This window comes from Adelges cooleyi, unplaced genomic scaffold (assembly GCF_023614345.1).
Source record: "Adelges cooleyi isolate 19-005CV unplaced genomic scaffold, UGA_ACOO_1.1 ACOO_flye_CR_arks_rails_tigmint_CR_PRNA_30, whole genome shotgun sequence".
Taxonomy (NCBI): domain Eukaryota; kingdom Metazoa; phylum Arthropoda; class Insecta; order Hemiptera; family Adelgidae; genus Adelges; species Adelges cooleyi.
The window spans coordinates 10368788-10384240 of NW_026095971.1; the positions used below are offsets into that span (position 1 = coordinate 10368788).

The 15453-nt window shown below is 29.9% G+C and overlaps 1 protein-coding gene across 1 annotated transcript; it reads left to right on the forward strand.

Moving 5' to 3' along the window:
* Window positions 1–10365: 10365 nt before the first annotated feature.
* Window positions 10366–12864, forward strand: LOC126839267 (uncharacterized). The gene is made up of 2 exons (XM_050574468.1): window positions 10366–10788; window positions 11277–12864. Exons 1-2 carry the CDS (start codon window positions 10684–10686, stop codon window positions 11862–11864), a joined length of 693 nt encoding a protein of 230 aa, XP_050430425.1. The 5' UTR covers window positions 10366–10683; the 3' UTR covers window positions 11865–12864.
* The last annotated feature ends 2589 nt before the right edge of the window (window positions 12865–15453 follow it).

A 15453-nucleotide genomic window follows, 5' to 3' on the forward strand; every position in this document is an offset into this window, starting at 1 on the left:
TAATACCATACATCTATCGACAGCACTATGTTTTCCTGTATAATCATCCTCTATTCTGACGTGTTCATAATTATTATTTTGTGTGAAAATTTTGGCCGTGCACTTTTTTTCGTTGCACCTCGGCCGAGTAATGCAATTTTTAGCTCTATACGCGTATTTGAATTTTAAATTATTATAAATTTGCATAATAGTTGTTATGCCCACGGTTACTTGTAATTACTTAAATTTTTTTCTACATAATAAAAATAACCTACTTTAAACGTTGATTAATTTATTTTAAAAAATACAATAAAATGTCGCGTAATTTTTCGCTGGCGAGTTGATATTATCACCAGTAAATGATATAGTTGATATTATATCCTATGATATGATTTTTAGGTTAATAAAATAAATATTGATTCAGAATGTTATCAAAAAGTTTTTTAGCCGAGTCTGCAACCACGAAAGAGCATTTTCATGTCTCGTTGAAGTACCAAATAAATTTAGTGTAGTAGTGGAATTATAGATAAAATGATATAGTACATAAACAAGTAGTAACAAGCAGTAACAAGCTAGTATATTAAAACATCAAGTTTCTAGCATATCTGGCTTAAAACAATTCATAGAGAATTTGGGCCCTTAAACTATTTTGAATTTATCATTTAGTTCTAATTTGAACGTTGAACGTACAACATATCCTCTTATCTCCTATATCTTACCCTAATCTCCTACCCCTATCTCTCACCTCCTATCTCCCACCCCCTAACTCCTATCCCTATCTTTCACCCCCAACTTCATCTTCATCCCCATCCCATCCCCATTCCCACCCCAACCCCATCTCCGTCTTTTTTCGTTATTAATTTTTTGTAACACTTTTTCCGGTTATGTGCCAGAGCTGAGAGCTAAGACATGAAAATGTCAAAAATACATTGGCATACATCAACTTTTGGCGGTAAACAGACATGGTGATAAAGGTCGAGGGTCATTTTGGAGGAAAATGGCAACGCCTGAACATAATGGTCAGTGGTTTAGGGAGTTTGAAGGTCTTTATTCTATAAGAATAATTATTATAATTGAGAAAGGGTAGGAACAGTCTGACCAATGATTCAAACGTTGTCCTAAGCGTTCTAACGTATAATTTATACTATTATTTTAATTAGGTTCGTTGAATCCTGTATACACCGTATACCGTATAATGCCATTTTTCTTGATTTTAAAGGTAAGAGGTGAACTATTTATTAATTTTTTACTCTTTTAAGTATCATTCGAATAGATTTATACCCTTTGTTCTTATAAGTTATTTATCCATAGAAAAAAAAGCAATATTTTGATTACTCTGTGGAAAAAAAGTTGACTTAAGATTTTTGATTTTAAGGAAGTTTTACATGAATTTGAGGTAAAACTGTTTCGTATCTCCTGTAAAATTGTATAATATCTCCTTACGAGGTTTGGCCACAAAGCCAACAACAACAATAGTAACATGTTACAAAATGAAAACCGTCCTTTTTAGGACTACCAAATACGAAAAAATATGCTACGAAGGCCGAAGCCATCGATAAATTGTAGGACCAGACCAGAGGCGACATTTCAGTTTTTCTTAGGGTGGGGAAAAATTTTTATCGGCCCAATGTTCATTTACAAATATAAGTATTTTTTCCAAAACACTTAGACACAAAACAGTAATAACACAAACTTTTAAACCTTCATACCTATTTTACTTGATAGTCAGTTCAGACGGTTCATTATTGGAAAAGGTAGTTGCATAAAAAAACGGCCTTACGTACCGAAAATTTGACCAGCACAAAAATCTAGGGTGGGGCAAATGCCCCCGCCTGCCCCCTCCCCACCAAATGACGCCGCTGGGCCAGACACATAAAAAAAAGATATCACCTTTTCATTTTATATCTATTATCCCTCCGTAAATACGCCACTGTACACAATAAATTGGAAATAATACCAACAAAATAATTATATTTTTCAGTTTTCGAGTTAATATATAAAAAAACTATATAACTCTTTAGTAAGATCAAACCTCGAATTTGGATGTTTTTAAAAAGAATAGCTCATGTCTCAGGTCTTTCTTTATCCAAACATTCTTTAAAAACCTGTTAAGAATCTTTAGGACTTTTTAATCTTGATATTAGGCGTAAATTAGCTGATATAATGTTCATTTTTGATATTTTAAATGGTTTCGTTATCTGCCCAAGAGATCTTAGCTCTAATTAATTTCCATATTCCTTGTAAACATACTCGTAATACATTTTTATTTATTATCCCGTTTTATAAAACAAACACTGGTGCAAACTCATTCTTCCCTAGAGGCTAGAACACTTGACTTTGTTAAAATGTCACGTCAGTCTTTCAAAATTTATGCTTTAACTTAAATTAATAATTTATAAATATAATTGATCTTGAATATATTAATAAGTAATTGATTTATATAACGTTTTAAATTATAATTAACTAATTTCTATTATTATTATTATTATTACCATTATATATTTTTGTTTTTTATTTTTTATTAATGTTATGTTAATTTATTATATTTAAGGTAATCTGTTAATTTTTCAATAGTCTTCTTTATATTATGTTCTGTTGTCCATAGCTATTTTTAAAGGACGTTTGTCCGTTGAATTTATAATAAATAAAAACTGACACGCAGCAAAAAAAAACAAGATCTAATCGGAAGTTACGAACAAAATCCTATAAAACAGGTGAATTTCGGGGTATCTTGCTAAAATAAGATCAGTTTTAATGTATAATATATTTATCAATAAATATTCGTGAATCGGTCAAGAATAGACGTATACATATTATAATTTATACATGTACGTAATGTCGGCGTTCACGCATTTTTTTAGAAAGTGTCGGAATATCCATATTTGGCAAAAAAAAAGTGATTACGGATTACATTAAACGAGAAAAAAACGGACCATTGAGACATTGTTATTGGAGGTGTCGTTAAACTTTGATCGGATGTATAGAATGAAAAAAAAACGTTATAATAAAATTCCGACAAAGAATAGGAACCGTGATAATGTAAGTACCAGGTGACAATGGCGGAAGATGGTTTTCAATAGAATGGACGTTCCGTTTACACAAAAGAGCCTGGCCGACTGCAGCCAGTGGGAGGTCGTCAGGATTTTCAGAAGAATTTTTCTTTGAAACAGGTTTGTGCCATGTTACCTACTCGACACACGCACGTTTTATGTAGGTACTGTATAATAATGGACGGCGGCAATATCTTCAAAATTCTTTCATTCACTAACCACCAAGCCGAAACATAATAAATATGAGCGATGAGAGTTGTGTGTATGTGTATTGCTATATTATACGGACAACATCAGACACACACAAACATTTGTCAAAGAATTTTCAAATAATATGTTTTTGTAATTTATAATATAAATGAAACACGTGCAACGGTAATTGAGAAAATTCTAATAAGAACACTATCGTATGCCAATTATTCGATCTGCCCAACAAGTAGAATGTATAAACGGTTACTATTTATATACATTTAAGTCATAATTTATAACAAAAACTACATTGAAGTTTTTCGTGTGAGAAATACTCTCCTCGGGATGACTGTAATTCGTATAGACAATTAACATTAGAACTAGGATAATTATGAAACAAATCAAATGTAAATAAAAAAACTGATAAAAGTTAATTCATGGAGTTTTTGAAGTAAATATAAAAGTAATATTAATATGTGTATTATTGATAGAGGGAAAAGTAGATAAAACTTAAATCCTGCACAATTGTTTTTGTAAAGGGATTAATAGACAAATTGTTCCATTAGGGAAAGAAAACTTTAGTTGAAAAAAATAAGCCAGCGAATTATAATAATTAAAATGAAATGCTTTAGTTTTTGAAATGATGTAATTGTTTGTGGTTATTTTGTTGTATTATGGGAATCATTAATATTTTACGAGTGTACAGTAAACACTCAAACACGTATTATTAACACTTAACATACATATCCGATGGTCCGATAATGATATTATTCCGGTGTTTCAACAATATACAGTATATTCTAAGAAAAACGTCTCATTTAATTAAAGTACTGCAATATCGACTTAACCACGGCTCGATAAAATATGATTGGTGGCGATTCATGTATGCACGAACACTCGCAATAATAATAATTACTATATTTTGTACACGTAATATTTTTCCTTTTTACGCAATATCGGAAACGGCAGCAGCTGTAGCTTGTTGCCGCCACGCTGACTGCTACTGTTCACATACACATTTCGATTCTAGCCTTGTTCAACATTTATACCACATAAATACACCGACACTCACAGTACGCCATGCACATAAAAAGGAATACGAAATGTAATTTTCAGTTATCACGGCTATAAATGGAATTATACAATTGATCATTGAAATCTCCTATAATCATAAGCGGAAATCTTTTGAAAATGTTGGGGGAGCCACTATTTTTCATGTAAACTTAAGCAGTAAGCCCCCTATGGCTTTGCCCCTCAGATTGTAAAAATTATGTTAAAAATAATATGTGACATAAATATTATTGTTAACATATTATAGCGTTTTTAGAAATACCTACTGTATTGAACCCATTTATGTTTTTATAATAATTATTAAAACTGCAATTATGTCTCCTAACTTGAAGATAACACTAAATTTAACAAAAATACTTAATTTGTTTCTATATTTATGCCAAATTGAAAAAAATCGATTAAATAAAGCAGAGCTGTTCATTATTCGAATAAAAAGTTATCCAAATAATTAATTAGACAACAAATTATTCGTGTGAAATTATTCAAATATCTTTTAAGAATATAATCAAAATAGTTTACAAGAGCGGTATTTTTTTAAAAAACGTGTTTTTATATACATAATTATAAATCAATATAATATTACTATTAAATTATGCTAGATAGTATGATTATTTATTATTTTTTATGTGAATAAATTGTGAACAATTATTTCAATAATGTTTTATTTCAATAATTTTTGTTCGAATAATAATTTATAATGTGCATAACTCTGATGTCAAGAAAAAAAAATTAAAAACATGCCTAACAATAGGTTGAAAATTAATTGACATTTGATATTCTTTTAAAATTTTAGTTACCTCAATTCTATGCTAAAAGGTCCAGAATGTAGGTCTCCTTTAACGAAGAATTCGGCATCGTTCTTAGACTATATTATAATTGGTATTTTATAACTATGTATAATTTATTGTACTACTGTTATTGTAATATAGTGTCTAATTTTACGTCTATACTTTATCAACAAATGCACAAAATTATGCACTAGCAAACCGATCACAATTCATTATCACAACCACATCTACAACAAATTCATTATTCATCCATCATGTATACCTCTAAGTATTTTGTAGTATTTCGAAAACGTGTTAAATACAAACAGTATGGTATTGAATTTCCTTTTTTTTTTCAGCCAACAGGTACATTTGGGACCGCAAAAGTACATAAAATATCAACCGGTTCTTTCGGGGGCATACATATTTTCGTGCTTATTTTGGGTTTATGGGCCGCGCGCAGTTTTGCCGCGACACCGTCTGTTTATATATTTTATATTATATTATAGACATATATATATATATATATGTACTGCATGTGTGTGCGTTTGTACCTGAAAATATGCGACCTTTCTGGTTTGCCGCTGGGTCGGGTATGCGGGTGCGGTGTAAGCGAGTAGCGCCGGGGGGGCCCGAAAGGGCAGACAGCGAGGCGCTGCTCGGACGCCGTCCTATACCCGTACGCATACAAAGGACAAAGGAAAGTCAAACGGACGAGGGAACCGTCGGCGGTAATAATATAGAGGTGGTGGCGGTGTGCCGGACTCTCGATACACCGCACGCATTACACAGCATACACACACACAAAACCGCCGCCGGATGGACATTGGTGGGGCGCTCGGCGTCACCCTGTCTGGCTGCTGCGAACCAAATGCTGCGGTGCCGGATTGTGCAGCAACGGACACAGCGTGAAAATAACACGTGTACGTACCGAAGCAAAGTGTTGTGTTCTTGCTATACCATAACATGTAACATAATATTCCTTGCCGTAGAGTGTAGACAAAAGTAATTTCCTACGGTTAACTATATACAGGTCCCTACTTCTCGGGGTTCATTCATTTTCTGAGCACTCGCTTTCGTCAAGGAGTGACAGACATACAGGCACCTAACCGTGAAAACCGACAATTTTTTGGTCTTATGGCTTTATGCTCATACCATCGACCGCATATTATATTATCTGACCAATGTATAGAACATTTTAACGTGTATGTAACTGTAAATAATTATTCGGAAACAGCTTAAGGAGCCCATGTAGAGCCATCGCTGACCCTTCTTAGGGAAGAGATTTTCTGACGACTACTTATCGCAATGAATTAGATCTGTCGGCCGCTAGATGTAAATATTTATTGCGTCTTAGAAGACTGCACATCGTTTTAGCTAGGTTTGTTTAATTCTTCTAAACGATTTAGTCTAGCCTTAATGTTGTTAAAAAAAACAGCCCAGCCCAGTATAAGAAAAACTATTTAGATAAGACCAGCCTGAAGCAGGAAACATGTTTACTTATTTAAACAAAAAAACTCGTAGTTTTAGGGTAAAACAGATGGCATCAACCGTTTTTGTTTCGATAAAATAAGTCCGGTTTGGCCAGATTTTTATTAAAAATAAGCCCAACTTATTTTTATTAGCCCAGCTTGGTCTGGATTATTTTGTATAAAAATTGACCCGACTCAGACTTTATTTTATTGAATCCTGCCTGACCCGTTAAGTAAATCAATTTCAATTGAAACCGTTCTGGCCTGGATTATAATTTGTCTGCATCTGGTGCGATCTGACTGGGTCTGGGCAGGTCTTTACTTATTGCCTAATAGAAATTTCTATTATTATTTTATAGATCGTCGGTTAAAAAAAACGAATTATGCGACACTTTTTTCGAAAAATTGAATTTTACAATTTCATCATCGAAATCATTACACATTGATTGTCTAACTTATATATCAATATCTACTAACTTCCATACGCTCGGTGTTAACACTGCGAGTTTTGGTACTATTAGTACTTTTGGTAGTTTTTAAATACCGAAATTACATGGGGCGGTGTAAACACCACAGCGCAACCGCCTACGAGATTTTTTAAGAAACGACTGCTTAAAGATTAAAAAAGTTTAAACAAAATATTTCTTACAAAACACTAAACATTTTTAAACATTATTTTACAATAATAATTGGGGATTGGTATATTTTTGAAAATAAATAAAAATGTTTGTTTTCAAATTTTACAACGCAATTGTTTAGCCACTATTGTAAAAAAAACATGTTTCGGAAATTCAGAATTTTCAGAATTAATTTTGTGCAATTTTAGGTGTGTAATTATTGTAATTGCCTATATTGTTATTAGTTTGTAGTTGTCATTTTTAAAACATATAAAAAACAATATTATTTACTGTATGACTTCGACTACTGTTTGACGTTTGTTGGTAACTCTAATAGTTTAAAATAAGATTTAAAAAATATTTGCTTTTACCGAACCCCCTAATAAATTGAAAATGTTGACATAATGTGTCGTCTTTGTAAGGGAAATTTTTTCTGGGCTTTCCTTTACACCATCATCGATAAAACATGTTTAGCACATTATTTGTATGTTATTGATTGGGCAAATCCTTATTTTGTATTCAAAATAAACTGTAATGGCATGTACAAAAGTAGTTCTATACTGACGACTGCTAACTTCGATTATAAGCGATATGTAAATCTAGAGCTAGTGAATGATTTATTGATTAAATTACGGTTAAGAACATCTTTATTTTAAGTTTTGACAACTGTATATAATTTATCTTCGTTTCCATAGGCGCAATTAGAGCTTAAATATTAAGGGTGTTGAAATTATGTTATCCTCACATAATCGCGGTGGCTACGCTCCCACGCCCCCAGATACAATTCCTGATTTATTTAGTAATTAAAATAATCATTATTTAATGCACAGTAAAACATACATTATTATTTTAAATTATATCAAAATGCAAAGATTGCAAAGATGTTACAAATTTTATCACTCCATTACATCTCATCATAGGCGGAGATTTCATCAATTTTTTGGGGGGGCTAGCATTTTTCTACCTAAAATTACCTGCAAGGGATTTACACTCCTAAATTATTAATATATAATACTATATAACATTATAAATGTATAAATAAAAATCATAATAATTATAATATAATATTTGTATATTACTGCAGTATATATGCAATGTACCTATTCTTAGATCCAAGTATGTCAATTATTTTTTCTACATCAATATTTAAATCGTTTTCAATGTACAATATGGATGAATTATTAAACCTGTCTTGCAACATACTAGTACGTAACCATGTCTTAATTTTGCGCATAGCTGAAAAGCTGCGTTCGCATGTAGCTGAACTAATTGGCAAAGACACGGCGACTTGAAATAATTTGAATAAGCTGGGAAATACATTTTGGGTAAGAGCCTTTTGAATTTTATCAATATTTATTGCGTTTTTTGAAAAATGTATAACTTTATTTAGCACTTGAATTAAAATTAAATGATAATATTATCAAAAACATTGTTATAATGTTTTGCCGTTTTGGAACTGAAATAATTTTCATAATTTATTCTTATTAATAATTTTAGTTTTTACTCCATTAATTAAGGAATTTATTACTTTGATGTACACCCCCCAATCTCCGCCTATGCATCTCATTATATATCGTTATCATTATACACTTCTCATTTTCTCCAAAACTTAAAAGTACTAGGTAACCTAATAAGTAATAACTACGAACTATCAATCTACTTGATATAAACGTAAAATAAAAAAAACCTACTGGAAATAAAAAAAACAGCATTTTTTAAAAATTATTTTTAGCGTTTTAGAATCGGGGGTGCTGAAATACTCTCTTAGTTGCTTCTATGGTAGATTAATTTATCTATTTATAATAATATGGAATTGTATTGCACGCAATTATTGCCGGCGCTGAATTTTTGGTAATCCGGTTTAAAATATTTTCAACAAATCGTTAATTAACTTTCACTATACTTACTATCAACTCTCATAAAATAGTAGGGTAGTCCGGTTTCCTTTGCAACTCTAGTGAAGCCCAACTTGAAACATAATTTAAAAAGGGTTGTTTTATAGTTTGTTCCTATACATGTCCATGAATTCGTCCTGAAATCGAAGTAACTGTGGTGATTGGACAAAAGGATAAAAGTTTAAATTTTAGTTTTTTCTTTTTCCCAAACTAGTTTAATTCATTAGCCTTTAATATAACTTTTCACTAAAGTAAAACCGTGATAGCGCCAATATATATATATATATATATATATATATATAATAACTAGAACTAGCCTATTTAGAATTCATATTGAAGTTATCAAATGCTTAACTTCTTTTAGCACTTACTTAACTGAAAAAATGTAATTTTCACATCACTTATTGCCCAAACAGGGCAGAAATATTCTTATTATATTTTATTAGGAGCTCACTTAAAACAAAATGTCATTATAATTCTTAAAATGTATGTAACATGTGCAAGCAACAACTTGAAAACTGGACAAGATTGAGTTAATACAAATTGAATATATTATTAGTGAACAATTTTTTTTTTTTAATCTAAATAATTTTGAAGGAAATTATTTCCATTTGTGATGAACTCGAGAGGTGATAACGGAATGGCGTTTCACCCTAGTTAATTTGTTTTATGATTTTACGTGGATGACCGTGCATGTGCGCAGCGCTTCCGTCAAATTAGTTTTCGTAGGAAGTATCTCGGTACGTGTGTGGGTAGTCTGTGTATGTGTGTGTTTAATGTTTATACAGCAAGTGGTAACGCGGTTATCGTTCTGTATATACACCGACTGGTGTGTGCTATGTGGCGCTGTCGACCGGATTTCACGAGAGCGCGGCAACGCGGCTCTACTGGCAATCTGATCCGCCGCCGCCATCGGTCCGTCGAATTCTTTTGGTACGTCAGACTGACGAGTCCTATCGAGTCGTGTTAGAATCGAAATTTCGGGTTTTCCGATGATAAAAACCATAGGGACAACGCCGGTACGTCGATCCTTCGGGTTTGGTGACCGTATCAACTATCTGTGGACGATAATTGTCCAGAGTTGATGGCCAGGAAATGAACAGGCGCAAAAACTTCTACAAAAAGTAGTCCTACGGCTGTAGGTGGTGCGGCCGTTAAACTATGACCGTCGGATGACTCGTCGGTCTTACGTATTTTGTCGCCAACACGGCTGGATGGTTCATACGAGGCGCACACCGCGAGTCAAGAATCGGTCCTTGCTCAGGAGGGTGGGGATGGATCAGGGCATGTGTGCGGGACGGAACGGTGGCGGTCAGGGGTGACTTGTGTGAATGCAACGCCGCACACGCACACAGACAGCTTGGCACTGATTTTTGTACCAGCAAGCGCCACCGCGTCTACTTATTAACTGCTCGTTCTAGTTGTGTTATTGTCATTATTATTTATTTATTATTATTTGTATTTTATCCTTCCGTTTCTTTTAGTGTTTATTTTTATAATTAACTACGTTGAAACGTTTTACATAATACATTTTTTTCGTGCAAACGAAGTCTTATTGATGTTATAATATTGTCCGTCGCGCATCGGACTATTTTCATTCAACAACAGTAAAACACAAAGATTGCATAGCGCCCTATTGAAGGATGGCGCACGGTGCTTCGGACGAACCTGTTAGCAAAGTGGAAGAAAAGAGACCAAAAGCGCCAGTCGGGTCCAGAAGAATATTTCCTCCGCAATTCAAATTACAGGTAATTATTAATTAAGTTGCTATCAAAATTTATTGATATTAAAATATTATATTTTATACAAACGATTGTAGGTATTTTACACCTTGCTCGTTTAACTTGGGTGTAGTGCCAAAATAAATGTCTTATTTTTGTACTACTGCTTCTATTAGAGATTAGATAGTCTTATAATAATTCATTTTAATTTCTATTTATTAAAATAATAACTAAATAATAGTGTTGGTAGGAACTATTTTATACTTGGTTGTACTATTTATTATCATTTTTTATATTATATGAAATAAAACACTTAATTAGACAATATTCATAATATTGTACTTGTTTAAAACGAATTATAATATGTTTTTAAAAATTATAAAGACTTCTAATATATTTGGTTTCAAAAATAATCTGGTGATTTAAAAAAATATTTTATAAAATAATGATCTAATGTTGTATTTAACAAAATTGTTGTTTATTTTGTATTTTTATTTAAATTTATTTCTCAATAGGTATTGGACTCTTACCGACAAGATTCTGACTGCCAAGGAAACCAACGCGCAACCGCCCGAAAATATGGCATTCATAGGCGACAAATCCAGAAATGGCTTCAAACCGAAACAAGTTTACGATTGGCAGTACAGCAAGCAGTAGGTGCACCAAAGCCTCCTAAAATGGGAGTTGCAGTAGCTGAGACATCAGGGTCAGATAGTGATGTGAATGTTGAAGATTTATCTGACACAGAAGATTCTGCTCTAGACTTATCTACCACATGTTTAGATCTCACAAAACGTAAGCGGGAAGAAGAATTGGAATTGGAACCTTGTAAGAAGCGAATCTTAGCACCCATGGTTGAAACGACTGAACGACCTTTGTATGTCAGCCCCATCAGATATCCTTATGTAGATTATCCTCTCTATTATTGTTGGCCACCTTGCTGCTACAGACCCTGCTATGTTGAAAGACCTGTTCCTCAAAGACTGACTTGTTCATTGGACTTGAAAGTATGTACCTATGAGCAGAAGGAGCCTTCGCTGTTGGATATATCATATCCTCAACATTGGAACAAACAAGATTTTAGATTTCCAAGCTCGGTGTGAAGTTTTAGAAACTCAATATAAAACTGAACTAATACTTAAACACTGATAAATATATAAATATATGGCTTCCTATAGGATTTGAAGTGGTTGTTTGTGCTCATCACAATGAAGTAGTTAAAAGAAAATCAGTGATATAAGTAGAAATGCCATTTAATATCCGTACCATTTTATTATTAATATAATTTTAATATATTGATTGCTTGCATATTTTTATATAGTAATAGATATTTTTAACAAAAATATAATATTATATAAATATTTCAATTAAACGAATTGCAATAAATTTAATGATACTACATTAATCCATCCAAAACTATGTATGGCTGAATAGTAATTTTTTTTTCATTATAATATACTGAAGATGGTTATTTATAATTATATAATATAAGTATATTATACTTAAATTTTTTATTTAAAACTATTGGCTTCAAAAGCTATGGAATTAATATTTATATTTTAAATATCCAGGCGAAAATAATTACCGATATAATTTCTAAAACTGTTGTGATATCTACTTAAAACATGTATGTTAAGCACAAAGTTAGTTCAAAAATAAATACCAATAATATTTAACATATATTATATAATAGAATAAAAAAATTTATAAATAGGAATTTTTCTGATAAAAAAGAAAACTCAGTTTACAATTTAGAAATTAAGTCTTTGTATACTAGGTAGTTTTTATTTAGTGTTATAATGATAATAAATTGTTACGAGTTCCTACAATAAGGCTAGATGTATCAAATGTCACTATTAAATTGTTTTTAATATTATTTGAGCAAATTTAACATATAATTAATATGTGCCAAAAAATAATTTAATTATAATTGCTCAAGTTTGTTTGTCTTCCGAAGAAAATCAGTTTTGTAATGCTCTCATATTTTCTGTATCGTGTGCCTTAATTATATATATATTTTACATTAAACATCATTAAAATTTTATAGTCTGACGAGACTGATTTTTGCTCAATTAAACCTTGACTAAAATTCATAATATTATATTATTAAATATATATATCTATACATAATGTAAACTTTAAATTATTTTGTAAATATTAAATTGCAAAACTGCATCATATGTATATATTTTTATAAAAAAAAATGTTTTGTTAAGTTACATTAATTTTTTAACTAAATTTAATCATATACGAATTGTTATTGTTTTAAAACTTATTATTGAAACCTGAGTTAGTTTTAATGATGTACTATAATTTGCTTAAGTATGAGTAAAATACTATTTGGAATTAAAACTAACTTATATAACGAATATTTTGTTATTGAATATTTTATGATAAAAACTATTATGAAATAAAAATGATTTATATATACTTTGTATGTAACTGTTTAATTATATATTTATCATTCTATGTATGTATAATTGCGTATCATATTTCCAAATCAAATTATCTAAACTTTTTGAAATTTTGGGAAAATCAGAAAAACTATTCAAAACAAGATAAAAATACCTAATATGCAATTTTTTTGAATTGTTCTAAATTTGAAGTTATTTTTCTAACTGAGTTAAATGTTGGATAAATAGTTTTAGAATTGGTAAGTTTTAAGAAAAATGTTTTATTAATAGCAGTTAATTCTGTAAACAATAATCTCATTGCATTTTTGTGAATGAAAGTTAAACCGTAAAAAAACTTAGTAGTACATTAAACGAAAACCAAAATGTGTTATGCTATTCTTTGACTTACGCTATTATTATTTTCCAACTTTTTTAATTAACTTAACTAGAAAAATGTGTGATTTTCTTCAGGCAATTTTTTACGAAAATTTCTTGTTAGTTTTTAGCTTAAGCTATAATACATTTTCGACAAGCAGAGGCAGAGGGGTTATATGTCTTTATTTAAATTTACCAAAACTGTTGTTGAATTTTAGTAATGTTCTTTTAAAAACTTTTATTATTTAAGAAAATTATTTTAATAATAATTAAAACAAGGTTATTAGAGAAGTTTTTGATTTCTTAGGTATTAATTTCCCGTAGTGAAGTTTTTATGCTAAATAAATGGACTTGAACGGCCATTTAATAAAATTTTAACAAAATTATTTGTTATATTAAATTATATGACATTGAGAGAAACATAATCATCAGTAGAATTTCCCATTTTCGTATGTACGTAGTGATCTATAATGTTTAACCCTACTACCAATGTTGTAAAAATAATGTGTAATAAATACTCATTATTAAACTACTTGTACATATATTAAAAATTAGCTAAGTCTTAATAAACTAAGGGTCAATAAGGTTATTGTGTCATACATCACAATGGTTTTAACCTAATAGGAGCCCGAGCAAAGCATTATTATAGAAGGTTAATTGAAAGCGAGCAAACACAGAACCAGTTATCCAAGTCTGAATCCTTCTCTTTAAACATAAGGAAAAATATAGTTTTATTAAATCAAACCTTTAAATATCAATAATATCTGTTATAATTTTTATCATAATACAACAATGCATTAGATTATACATATACTTTACATTTTTTTAAATAGTGTAATTTTTTAAACAACTAAATATTTAATTTAAAAAAAAATATATATATATATACATATATTTATGAAGTTATTATGTTATAGATTCCTTTTTTTTCATTTTATAATTAATTAAGTAACATAAACAAAACTAATACTTAACAAAAATTGAAATACATACATTTAATGTTATGATTCAACTTTAAAATAAAATATATCAATGGTAATTGATAAATTAAAATCATTTTCGGCCAATAACAAATAATAAAGCATTTTTATTTTAAAATATAAGGTATTTTATCGTTATTAAAAAAAAAATAGTCAAAAGTTATCATTATAATATATAATTAGTTATGAAATTTGTGTAGTATACTAATAATAGACATAACAAAACGTTTCAAAAGATATTCATTCATTGACAGTTACAATTATAACTTACTGTGATTAAAAATTATTTAATAAGAAAAAATTGTTTTTTTTTAATTTAGCATATATTTATTAATAATTATTGTATGTTTTTAATTGGTAAAGAGAAACATGAAATATCTGAAATGTAGATAAAGGAGATAGGTTCGTTCATTGTCTATATAAGCTGGTAATTATATCAAAATACGTATACATATAGAATTTTGATCATTTTATTTTCTTATGTATTTTATAAAAACTATTAGTTTCGTCTATAGAATAACTATAAAATGTACTTTAGTGGTAAGAAATAATAATTACATAATAATATCTTTCAAATTCGTTTTGTTTTTACTTAATACATTTGTGCTTACAAATATAACATTTAAACACATTTTAGTGTTTAATAATATATGTACAAGTAACTTAGATATATTATAATAAATATACAATTAAATTTGTCATGAACAAAGCAAACAAGTATCAATATAATTAAATGATTTATCTCTGATAACTACATTAAACACAAGTGGTTTAACTAGTTTTAAAAATGTATAAATTATAAAGAATTTAACAAAGTATACAGTATAGAATATATAATATGATTTGTTTAGTTTAACGATGAATAAAATTGATATTTCACTACAAAAAAATAATTGTAAAAAGTACCCGTAAAACTAATGCATTTTTGTTGAGCAAAATCGTAT

Coding starts and splice junctions, on each gene's coding strand:
- LOC126839267 (XM_050574468.1), top strand. CDS start 10,684: ATGGCGCACGGTGCTTCGGACGAACCTGTTAGCAAAGTGGAAGAAAAG. Junction 10,789..11,276: donor CTCCGCAATTCAAATTACAG/GTAATTATTAAT, acceptor ATTTCTCAATAG/GTATTGGACTCTTACCGACA.